The sequence below is a fragment of the Leptodactylus fuscus genome, chromosome 10, assembly GCF_031893055.1.
Source record: "Leptodactylus fuscus isolate aLepFus1 chromosome 10, aLepFus1.hap2, whole genome shotgun sequence".
Lineage (NCBI taxonomy): Eukaryota > Metazoa > Chordata > Amphibia > Anura > Leptodactylidae > Leptodactylus > Leptodactylus fuscus.
In genome coordinates, this window is record NC_134274.1 from 54932268 (window position 1) to 54944271 (window position 12004).

General features: G+C 44.9%; 1 protein-coding gene across 1 annotated transcript in view; it reads right to left on the reverse strand.

Annotated features, from left to right (window-relative positions):
- Positions 1–307: 307 nt before the first annotated feature.
- ALOX5 (arachidonate 5-lipoxygenase) overlaps positions 308–12004 on the reverse strand; it is a 62637-nt gene continuing 50940 nt past the window's right edge. The window contains exons 9-14 of the mRNA XM_075258196.1: positions 6902–6988; positions 5833–6011; positions 3778–3899; positions 2672–2772; positions 2128–2298; positions 308–1434 (exon numbers count right to left, since the gene is read on the reverse strand). Of these exons, the coding sequence (XP_075114297.1) occupies positions 1255–1434; positions 2128–2298; positions 2672–2772; positions 3778–3899; positions 5833–6011; positions 6902–6988 (840 nt within the window). The 3' untranslated portion in view covers positions 308–1254. The remainder of the gene's footprint in view (positions 1435–2127; positions 2299–2671; positions 2773–3777; positions 3900–5832; positions 6012–6901; positions 6989–12004) is intronic.

Consider the following 12004-nt stretch of genomic DNA (forward strand, 5'->3'; position numbering starts at 1 on the left):
TTCAAACATTGCAGAAAGGGATGAATCTATCACATGGGTTCATGGCATCCTACAGAAATCACTGAACTGAAAAAGCCACAAAAGACACTCTGTGAACTGATAAGAACATTGCAAACTGAATTGTTTATTTGTATGTAACAATAACCAATAACCTTCTTCCACCCTCCCTCCTAGAATTCTATTCCTATGTGTCCCTCTGTACATAAATATGCATCCTTCAGAAATTGTTTTTAGATATACCTGAAGAAGAAGCCGAGAGCTTCGAAATGTTGTAATCTGTCATCATTATTAGTTAGCCATTAAAAAAGGTATCAACTACTGAAGACTCAAGTTTTTTGTTTTTATATTTCCTACGTATAACTAGTAACCTGTTATGTATATGTAGTACCATTGTTGCTTATATAAAGCCAGTGTATGTGTTAAAATCTACCATTGTCTATATCAGAGATTCTCTATAGGGCTGCTTCTGGTTGGGAATATGATTGCATGCAACGTAATCTGTATTCTAAGGACACATCGTCTTTTGGTAAAAATTACTTCATAGGGGTGCCCTAAGGAAAATTTTTTTCTAAGGGTGCCCTGAGTCTGAAAAGGATGGGAAACACTAGTCTACATCATACATGTTCCCATTGTACCTAGGTGAGTTTAAAGCAGAGGCTGAGGCAGAGTTCAGTTTTTCTTTTGGCGTAAATTATGCGTTATGCGATCAAGATGCGTTCACTATGTGTGGTCTTTGGTTTGCAAAGAACTATTCTTACTCATAGGAGTAATCTTAAAGCGGTCACCTTTTTTTTTCAAAATGTGTCCCTCAACAGGAAACTCTATAAAACAAAGAACAAAAAGATCATGCACCATATAAAGGTCCTTCCATGACCTCACAAGACCACTCATTGGCTGAGATGCCATGTGAACTATGAACATCACATCTTCACTTTCGGTCCAGTTGGGACTAGTAACCTTACAGACTGAATCCCCATTGTTGGGGTGGAGGGATCTGTACATGTAGTAATGGTTTTGGTTGTTTTTTTAGGATTCCTGTCGTAGACTAGACTTTGAAAGATGGTGGCCAACCCCTCAGTGAGTTATTTGTATATCATAGAATTACAATGTAGTTTGCACACTTACTGTATGCAGCACATGAACTATAAGTACCACAAATAAAATGACAGCTTCTGCACTTAGATGTTTAACTTAAAATCCTATTATACAATCATGTATTCTATCCTGCTGGTTCAGGAAGCAACTTCTGTAAACTTATACAGCAACACTATTAGGGATCCTATCTGGAGACAGATAATAATATGGCAGCTTCTTATTCTTGTTGCGGTCAAGGATGGAACTGGTGATGTCTTCAAGGGTCTTCCTGAATTTGGCCATGGCTTTTTTCATTGGTTTTTCGACAAAATGTTCATCAGGATACATCCCTAGAAACAACTAGATACACAGCATAGAATGAGAAAAAATTGTAGGTACGATGTAGTGTTATCACTTACATCGCGCCTGTTGCTCCCTGAAGATCAGAGACCAAAGGCAACGGGAACAGTGAAAGGTGAGTATTAGTTGGCTTTTTTTTTCTTTATTTGATTAATACTGAGGTGGGGCAACATGGAAAGGAGACATTATACTGTTGGGACAACCTCGAAAGGGGACAATATATTGCTGAGGCAGCCTTGAAAGGGGACATGATACTGTGGGGGCAACCTGGGAAGGGAACATGATATGGGAGCGCAACATGGAAAGGGGACATTATACTGTAGGAGAGAAAGTGGAAAAGAGACATTATACTGTGGGGGGCAACCTGGAGGAGGGGACATTATAAAATAATGTTTAAGGAGCCACTAGGTTGAGATAGGTTAATATATGAGGGGCCACTGGGGGAGACTTGTCAATGTCTGATGCCTCTGCAGGAGCTTTGGATAGCGTGATGGGCTACTGAGGGGCATTATATTGTATGGTACTACTGAGCAGGCATTATGCTGTCTGAGGGGCATTGTACCATGTGGGAGCCGCTGATGGGCCATTATAATTTGTGTGAGTCAGGCATTTATAAGGGGTGATGATAGGAGGCCCATTTATGAAGCAATGGGCCCACCAATATGTTAAAATGGCCCTGAGCATGTTGCTTACCTCATTATCTTGAAACTGACTCAAAGCCCATACAGCTCCAAGATGCCAGCACGATCGACCTCTGTCAGGTAAGCTTTCAATGATATCTTGTATTGTAACCACTCCTTTCTCTTTGGGTGGAGGACTGCGCATGGTAGGAGGAGCATTGGGAATCCATGAACACCAATCATACTGCAGGACACAATGTTCCGATATATTAGGTTTGAAAAGTCACTGCAGTACATAATAAATTATATAATATAACTATTAATCTACACAGATCATTTTCAAAATATCCGATAGGTTTGTGTTAAAATTTAAAAGCTTTTATGCATAACCGTGCTTCCAGCTCCACTCTCTTTGGTAGCTAACCCAGAAAAGCCCTATATCAATACATATTTCTCCTAGTTTGCCAAATCTACACATTTACTCATGCTAAAGATTTGAAACACAGAGCTAATAAATAATTGTAAACTTTTTATACACTAAATCTTTAGGTGTAGTTTGTTTTTGCATCATTTTGTTGGATTATTTCATCTTGATAACATATTTATTACAGACTAACCTGACCAAAGTTGACAGCAGCATGTTGCCCACTTGCAGTGAACATGACAAGGGTGAGGTATTCCGCTAGCTTCTCTTTGGTCTTGATAGTTTTGGGAAAACCTATTAAAAAAAAAAAACAATAATGGCAGACCCATGAGAGTTTAGAAAGTTTAGAACAGGGGTCCTAAGCATCCTAGATCGCACTCCGCTCAGTTCAGAGTGGGACTGCAATAATAGGGTTGTCCATAGGTCACAGTCTACAGGTTATATGTGGCAGTGCAGCTCGATGTATCAGATATAACAAGAGGTGTGATGGTAGTTCTTGGAGAAAGCCACTAAGTGTAAACCTGAGGAAGATGCAAGCTTTTGTGGAGGACCTTAAAGTGTACCTCCATTTATAAACCACTAAATTAATGCATTTAGTGCAGATAATGGCTGTTTGCTGCACTCTGCACCTCTGTGCTCTTTTAATACTGCTAGGTTGTTGATAAGAGGCTGCCAGTATATAGACTAAATCAATTAACCAAACGTCAGCAGCCTCCTACTTCACCCCCTCCCTTCTCTATATCTCCACGTGTGAGGTTCAATATGGAGACAAAATTTAGGTAAACAAGCAATCAAACTGAAGATAAGGAGCAGGAGAATAGCTTAATAGTGGTGATGGAAACAGATCTTCTTAATACAATGTGTAGTTTCTTATAGTCACAAGAACTATTCATTTCTGTAAAGTTGTTTAGAGCCGGATGTTACTGTTACTGAGTTACTGCTATGAAGGGGCCAGGGCTTAGAACAGGTAATGTTAGCGGTAAGAACAGTGCATCATAAGATGTGGGTTACAAGTCAATTGAAGATGGAATTTGCTGTATGAACACAATATTTGAGCCAGTTTAAACAGGTAGCCTTTTCTTCTACAAGGAAGCCCGGACTGTTTACAGACATCTCATACGGGTCTTGGTTTATTGGGACAAACCCTTGTCAATGGGGCAGAGCAGTTTTACTGTATAACAAGACACTAGCTGAATTGTTTCTCATCATAATAGTTGCTGTTACATTTGAGAAAGATTTGCATGAATTTTTCCTAACCTTATCACTACTGCACTGTAATAAAAGTAATAATTATTTTACCAGACTCTTCATTGTCCCGCAGTCCAAAGACGAATACATCTTTTATAAAGGCCTGTATCTCTCTGTCTTCACAAACTGTCTCGTCACTTTCGTAATAAAGATCTACCACATCGCCCACAAAGCTGTAGAAAATACATATGTGTATTACATTTACATACTAAGAACAAATTCTTTCTCCAAGCCAAATATTGTTATTTTTTTCTACATTCCTATGATGTGTCTAGTTTTCAGATGGATGGTGCTGCTGCTCCTGCTCCATTGCTACTATAAGTTTTCCAAATGCAGGCAGTTAGGGTTGGTTCATACTAGCATATGTATTCCGTTTGGTTAGAATCTGCATGGAGACCCCCTCCCCCCCCCCCCCGGACGGAATGCAATCGCAATTGCAAGTGATGTGCTGTCAAAGCACACAGACCCCATAGACTATAATGGGCTCCGTGTGCTTGCCATGCACTGCCCACAAGAATCATTCTGTCCGGGGGTCTCCATGCAGAGTCTAGCTGGACGGAATACATACGCTAGTGTGAACCAACCCTTATCCCTTGTCCACAGCATAGGGGATCAATGTCTGATCACTGCGACTACTAGCAATCATGGGAATGGTTGCTCACAATTGTCCCCATTGGAATGGCATGGTAGGGCACATGCTCCGCCACTTCATTTACTCTTATCTCTGTCAGTCTTATAGAACTGAATAGAGCAGTGGCAAAGCAGTGAGGAAGAGTTTGTTGGGTGCGGTGGTCCCTGACCCTCCATTAAATTTCTATGAGTATAATGCTAGGCTGTTACCGTCACCTCATAGATACTAAATAAATTAGCAGGGCACATTCGTGACCACCATACCATACAGCCCTACAGCTTTTATCCCTATCAAACAAATAAGTATCTTTTAAATACATTGTAAATATAGTTATTTTTGGGTGTCATCAGACTGATAGGATTCTCCAGAAGAATAAACCTTCAATGAGGAACATGATAGAAGGGATGTTGACATAATCAAACGTGACTTCCTCTATTATAATCAGAATATCCGTAGATAGAAAAACAATATAACTGGAACATGTCTGTCTTTATTATTACGTGCCTGATGTAAGGTACTTGGAAAACATGCAAACTAGCTATAAGGGAAGAGGAAATATAATCTGAAATACCACAGTCCATTTAGCCATTTCACAGACATAAGCCCTTTTAGTGTTGATGCAAATTCGGGTTTTCTAGCCAAGTGGGCAGTAACACTGCATGATATACAGTACACAGAGACCCCACCCCCTGACAAGCCACAGTATTGATGCCCAATATATGCCCAGTATGCTGACAAGTTGGTCAGTATACCTAAATGATCAGCAACACTAAAAGAATTTATATGTTTGACTGGTTGAACAGATTTGGATGAAGAAAACACCAAAATGCTCTGGGTGACTAAGGCCTGGTTGACATCTGTGTTTGTTATTCCGTTTGGGGAGTCTGTTTGGGGACCACCTGAATGGAATACCAAACACATTGATAAGTGGTGTGCTTATGAAAGCACACAGACCCCATAGACTATAATGGGGTCCGTGTGTTTTCCGCATGGAACATGCAGACAGAAAAGTATTTCATGAACTATTTTTCTCTCCACATGACTCATGTTGACATTGTGCAGAAAACATTGTAGTCTATGGGGTTCGTGTGCTTTACTGCTCACCGCTTGTCAATGCGTTCAGTATTCCATTCGGGGGTCCCCAAGTAGACTCCCCGAACGGAATACTGAATGCAGATGTGAATCAGTCCTAGATGATATATTGAGCTTTTCAGACCTGGTGAAAAGTCTTCTTTAGGATAAAGCCCCAAATTGTAGAAACACAGTTTTTTGGTTGTAGATTTTGCAGCGTTTTTTTGAGCCAAAACCAAAAATGGATTTAACAGAATGGAGATGTATAAGAGCTTCCTATATATTTCCCTTTCCTTTTCAAGCCACTCTTGACTTTGGCTCAAAAACTGCAGCAAAATCTGCAATGAAAAAATCTGCATTGATGAAAAGAAAAATGGACATTCAGGCAGATACAGTATTCTTACGCCAGTATTGCTTCCCAGACTTTCATTCCATCATCTCTGTAGAAATAATAGGGAATTTCCTTTTTGTCATCCATGCCCCTCAACTTGATTGATTCTGGAAAGCAAAGACTCTCGTATGTAAACTCAGTCATAGCTTTCAGCACCAACTCCACGTGTCCTCCTCCTCCGGTTGCATTGGCCTAAAAAAATAGAATCTCACTATAAACATAGAATTTTAAAAAATTATCAAGTAAAGGGGCTTTCTACACTAATAAGTCATGGCAGGGAAGTAGTTATAAGGCAGTAGTAGTGGTTGATACTGGGCCCTGGACCCTATGGAGGCCCCGAAGGTCCTCCTGCTACATAAAATATATCACTATTCTAAATCGCACAACATAAGTAAGATCCCATGATAGACTTTGCATTGGTGAGCTATCTTTAAATCTGATACCTTGGCCCCTAACTGATCAGATGTTTGGGTGAGCGTTACAGCCTCTTCAGTACTTACCAAGTACAGCACTGATCATTTGTATTATAGCTGTGCATGGTATCGCAGCTCAGCCCATTCACTTATATCTTATATCTGGTCCCCAGACTGATCAGCTGTTTGGGTGAGCATTGAAGCCTCTTCAGTACTTTTCAAGTACAATACTGTACTTTTGTACAATGGCTGTGCATGGTATCGCACCTCAGCCCATTGACTTGTATAGCTCATCAATTAAAAAGTCCCGGAAGACCCAAATGGTTAATGAAAGGCAAGGGACTAAGGGGGCACTCACACTGAGTATTTTGGCGCGCATTCTGATGCTGAATCTGCGCGGAAAAAAAATTCTCCTATTGATTTCAATTGATTCCATTTTCCGCGTGGAACCCATTGAAATCAATGGGAGGCTTTTTTTCCCATTGATTTCAATGTGTTCTGCGCAGAAAACGGAACCCATTGAAGTCAATTGAAGGCTTTATTTCTGTGTGGATGCCGACGCAAATTCTACATCAGAATCAGCACATGGAAATTCTGTGTGAATGCCCCCTGAGAAGGGAATAACCTTTAACAAGTAAAAAAAGCTGCAGAATGTAGATAAGTCCAAACCTTATCGAAGAGGCCACATTCACATATTAGCTGCTCCCGTGCCTTTGTGTTGATCGCTATTGTGAATCTTACATGTGGTACCAGCAGCTGAAATGTGGAATTAAGTTTTTAATTTAATAATGTATCACAATTAATTAAAGTAATTACTTAATTACAGGGCTGGCTCCAGGTTTTTATGGGCCCTTGGGCGACAGAGCCTCAGTGGGCCCTCTTGTAAAGGAGGTGGGGGAGTCGAGACACTGTGCGTTGCAGATGAAGCGAGTGACGTCATGCAGGAGTGTGGCATCACCAACGCCATACCTCCCAATCTTTTAAAGAGTAGAAAGAGGGGCAAAATGTGCGGCGCCGCGGCAAATTTAGCTCCGCCCTCTTTTATGTTGATTCCACCCATTCTCATTCATTTATTATGTGCTCCCACACAGTATAATCCTCCTACAGTCACCCGTAAATTATATGCCCCCCTCCATCTCTCCCCCAGTTTCATATACACCCTTCCTCTGCCCCCAGTTTCATGTCTCCCCTCCATCTCTGTCCCCAGTTTCATCACGTTCTCCCCCTTCATCTGCCCACAGTTTAATGTCCCCCGTCTCTGCCCCAGTGTCATGCCGTTCCCCCCCTCCCCTTCATTTGCCCCTTCAGTTTCATTGGGCCCCCTCCATCTCTGTCCCCAGTGTCATGCTGTTCTCCCCCCTCCATCTGCCCCAGTATCATGCTGTTCTCCCCCCCTCCATCTGCCCCAGTGTCATGCTGTTCCCCCCTCCCCTTCATTTGCCCCCCAGTTTCTTTGGGCCCCCTCCATCTCTGTCCCCAGTTTCATGCCGTTCTCTCCCCACCCCCTTCATCTTCTCCAGTGTCATGCCGTTCCCCCCCCTCCCCTTCATTTGCCCCCCAGTTTCATGGGCCCCCTTCATTATGTTTCACCTTAATATGTAATACAAAACAAACACATCACTCACCTTCTATCACTCACCTTCCATCGTTCCCCCGACGCTCCTCTCTCCGCTCTCCCTCCAATCACATACGCGATGCAGGAGCTGTGAGATCAGCTCCTGCTTAGCTCCGGACCGGCTTGCGTGTGTAGGCGTGATGCGATGATGTCATCGCGCCTACACACGCAAGCCGGGGCCGGAGCTTTAAAGCAGGAGCTGATCTCACAGCTCCTGCATCGCGTATGTATTTCAGCTCATCGGCGGACGGACGCCGATGAGCTGAAATTGTGACAGGCAAGTGCCGGGGGGCCCCCAGAGGCTCTGTGGGCCCCGGCACTTGCCCGACTATGCCGTGCGCTGACGCCGGCCCTGCTTAATTACAACAGTTAGCGGTTACCTGGCACATAGACATTGATAGGAGAAAATAATCCAAGCAAATCTAACATCACCACAAAGAGATTTGGGTTTTATGTTTGAAAACATCAAAAAAGCTTACAAAAGCAAATAACAATATTACAGTAAAGATACAAAATAGCGAATAGAGATTGTGGTGTAAACATATGGAATGAAGTCACAGAGCTATTTATCTGATAAATGTTCTGTGCCCAGCCTGAACTTCTGAACTGAATTGCACGTCTACAACCCTGCACATTCTGCCAGATAAAGGATCAGTAATAAATCGGAAACTTTGCATGTTTTAACCTTTTTTGGAATAAAGCATCTCAAAAGCAAATAAAGGCCAGGTTCAGACGGGGTGTTTTGGTCAGGATTTTGACGCGGAGTTTGACCTCCCTCCCGACTAGGCCCATTCATTTGGGCCTAATCCGGAGCTGAATCCCATGACTGGATGGCACTGCATCGGGATCCAGGTGCAGCTAGCCGTTTTTTGTCCGTTATCTGAGGTGGCCTCTGCGTCAAATTCCGGACCGAAAACCTCAAGTGTGAACTTAGCCAAAGTCTGCAGTGCTGTCTACTTATAAGTATCAAGGCAAAAGAGATGGGATAAGCATGATACATATATATAGTTGACTTAGGGTTGGTTCACACTAGCGCTTATATTCCGTCCGCAAGGAGTCCGCATGGTGACTCCCCGGACGGAATGCAATCGCAATTGCAAACGATGTGCTTGCAAAGCACATGGAGCCCACAGACCGGGGTCTCAAACTCAACTCAGCATGTGTGCCACAGAGCAAGACCCCAGCCAGTCGGCGGGCCGCACCGCGGCAAATTTAGCTCCACCCACTTTTATGTTGACTCCGCCCATTCATTGTCCATGTGCCCCCACACTGTATAATCCTCCTACAGTCACCCGTAAACTATACGTCCCCCCTCCATCTTTCCCCCAGTTACATATACACCCTTCATCTGCCCCAGATTCATGTCCCCCCATCTCTGCCCTCAGATTCATGTACCCCCATCTCTGCCCCCAGATTCATGTCCCCCCATCTCTGCCCCCAGATTCATGTCCCCCATCTCTGCCCCAGATTCATGTCCCCCCATCTCTGCCCCCAGATTCATGTCCCCCCATCTCTGCCCCAGATTCATGTCCCCCCATCTCTGCCCCCAGATTCATGTCCCTCCATTTCTGCCCCCAGTTTCATGTCCCCCCCATCTCTGCCCCCAGATTTATGTCCCTCCATTTCTGCCCCAGTGTCATGCCGTTCTCCCCCCTCCCTTCGTCTGCCCCCAGTGTCATGAGCCCCTTCATTCCACCTCAATGTTTAAAGAGGACCTTCCACCATTTTGCCCACAGGCAGTTTTATATACTGCCGGAAAGCTGACAGTGCGCTGAGTTCAGCACACTGTCAGCTTTCCCGATGTGGGCCCAGTGTGAAGAGCTTACGGTCCGGTACCGTAGCTCTTCTATGGTCAGAAGAGCGTCTCTGACACTCAGTCAGAGACGTCCTTCTTCACAGCACAGCCAATCGCGCTGTGCTGTGAGAGCCGTGAGGAACGCCCCCTCCCTCCCTGATAATGCTCGTCTATGGACGAGTACTGCGAGCAGAGGGAGGGGGCGTTCCTCCCGGCTCTCACAGCACAGCGCGATTGGCTGTGCTGTGAAGAAGGACGTCTCTGACTGAGTGTCAGAGACGCTCTTCTGACCATAGAAGAGCTACGGTACCGGACCGTAAGCTCTTCACACTGGGCCCACATCGGGAAAGCCGACAGTGTGCTGAACTCAGCGCACTGTCAGCTTTCTGGCAGTATATAAAACTGCCTGTGGGCAAAATGGTGAAATGTCCGGATTCAACTTGGATCCGGCGTCCCTAGGCTTGTGCGGGCCGCACAAAATTGTTCGGGGGGCCGCATGCGGCCCGCGGGCCGCGAGTTTGAGACCCCTGCCATAGACTATAATGGGCTCTGTGTGTTTGTCGCGCACTGCCTGCATGAATGAATTGTGCGGGCAGTGCGCGGCAAGCACACGGAGCCCATTATAGTCTATGGGCTCCGTGTGCTTAACTGCACAGCGCTTGCATTAGCGTTGGTATTCCGTTTGGGGGGTCTCCATGCGGACTCCTTGCGGACAGAATACAAGCGCTAGTGTGAACCAACCCTTAGGGAACTGCTGCCCCTCCAATACAGTGACTTGAAGATTTATCTTATAAATGTAACAATTGTTTTATGAAGGTGTCTAGCAATACTGATTATTATTAGAGATGAGCGAACACTAAAATGTTCGAGGTTCGAAATTCGAATCGAACAGCCGCTCACTGTTCGTGTGTTCGAACGGGTTTCGAACCCCATTATAGTCTATGGGGAACATATACTCGTTAAGGGGGAAACCCAAATCCGTGTCTGGAGGGTCACCAAGTCCACTATGACACCCCAGGAAATGATGCCAACACCTCTGGAATGACACTGGGACAGCAGGGGAAGCATGTCTGGGGGCATCTAACACACCAAAGACCCTCTATTACCCCAACATCACAGCCTAACAACTACACACTTTACACACTCAATACCACCTCTCTGACAGTAGGAAAACACCTTGAAACGTGTATTTGGCACTTGCAGTGAGGAGAGCTTGTCACCAGCAGTGAATTTGGCCCTTGTAGTAAGTTGAGGTTGGCACCAACATTTGTTTTGAAAATCAGGGTGGATTGAGCCTCTAAACAGCCCAGTTTGGGCAAATTCATGGTGGAGGGAGCCTCTAAAAACCCCAGTTTGGACCAATTCATGGTGGAGGGAGCCTCTAAAAACCCCAGTTTGGACCAATTCATGGTGGAGGGAGCCTCTAAAAACCCCAGTTTGGACCAATTCATGGTGGAGGGAGCCTCTAAAAACCCCAATTTGGACCAATTCATGGTGGAGGGAGCCTCTAACCAGCCCAGTTTGGACCAATTCATGGTGGAGGGAGCCTCTAACCAGCCCAGTTTGGGCAAATTCATGGTGGAGGGAGCCTCTAAAAACCCCAGTTTGGACCAATTCATGGTGGAGGGAGCCTCTAAACAGCCCAGTTTGGGCAAATTCATGGTGGAGGGAGCCTCTAAAAACCCCAGTTTGGACCAATTCATGGTGGAGGGAGCCTCTAAAAAACCCAGTTTGGACCAATTCATGGTGGAGGGAGCCTCTAAACAGCCCAGTTTGGACCAATTCATGGTGGAGGGAGCCTCTAAACAGCCCAGTTTGGGCAAATTCATGGTGGAGGGAGCCTCTAAAAACCCCAGTTTGGACCAATTCATGGTGGAGGGAGCCTCTAAAAACCCCAGTTTGGACCAATTCATGGTGGAGGGAGCCTCTAAAAACCCCAGTTTGGACCAATTCATGGTGGAGGGAGCCTCTAACTAGCCCAGTTTGGACCAATTCATGGTGGAGGGAGCCTCTAAAAACCCCAGTTTGGACCAATTCATGGTGGAGGGAGCCTCTAAAAACCCCAGTTTGGACCAATTCATGGTGGAGGGAGCCTCTAAAAACCCCAGTTTGGACCAATTCATGGTGGAGGGAGCCTCTAAAAACCCCAGTTTGGACCAATTCATGGTGGAGGGAGCCTCTAAAAACCCCAGTTTGGACCAATTCATGGTGGAGGGAGCCTCTAAAAAACCCAGTTTGGACCAATTCATGGTGGAGGGAGCCTCTAACCAGCCCAGTTTGGACCAATTCATGGTGGAGGGAGCCTCTAAACAGCCCAGTTTGGACCAATTCATGGTGGAGGGAGCCTCTAAAAACCCCAATT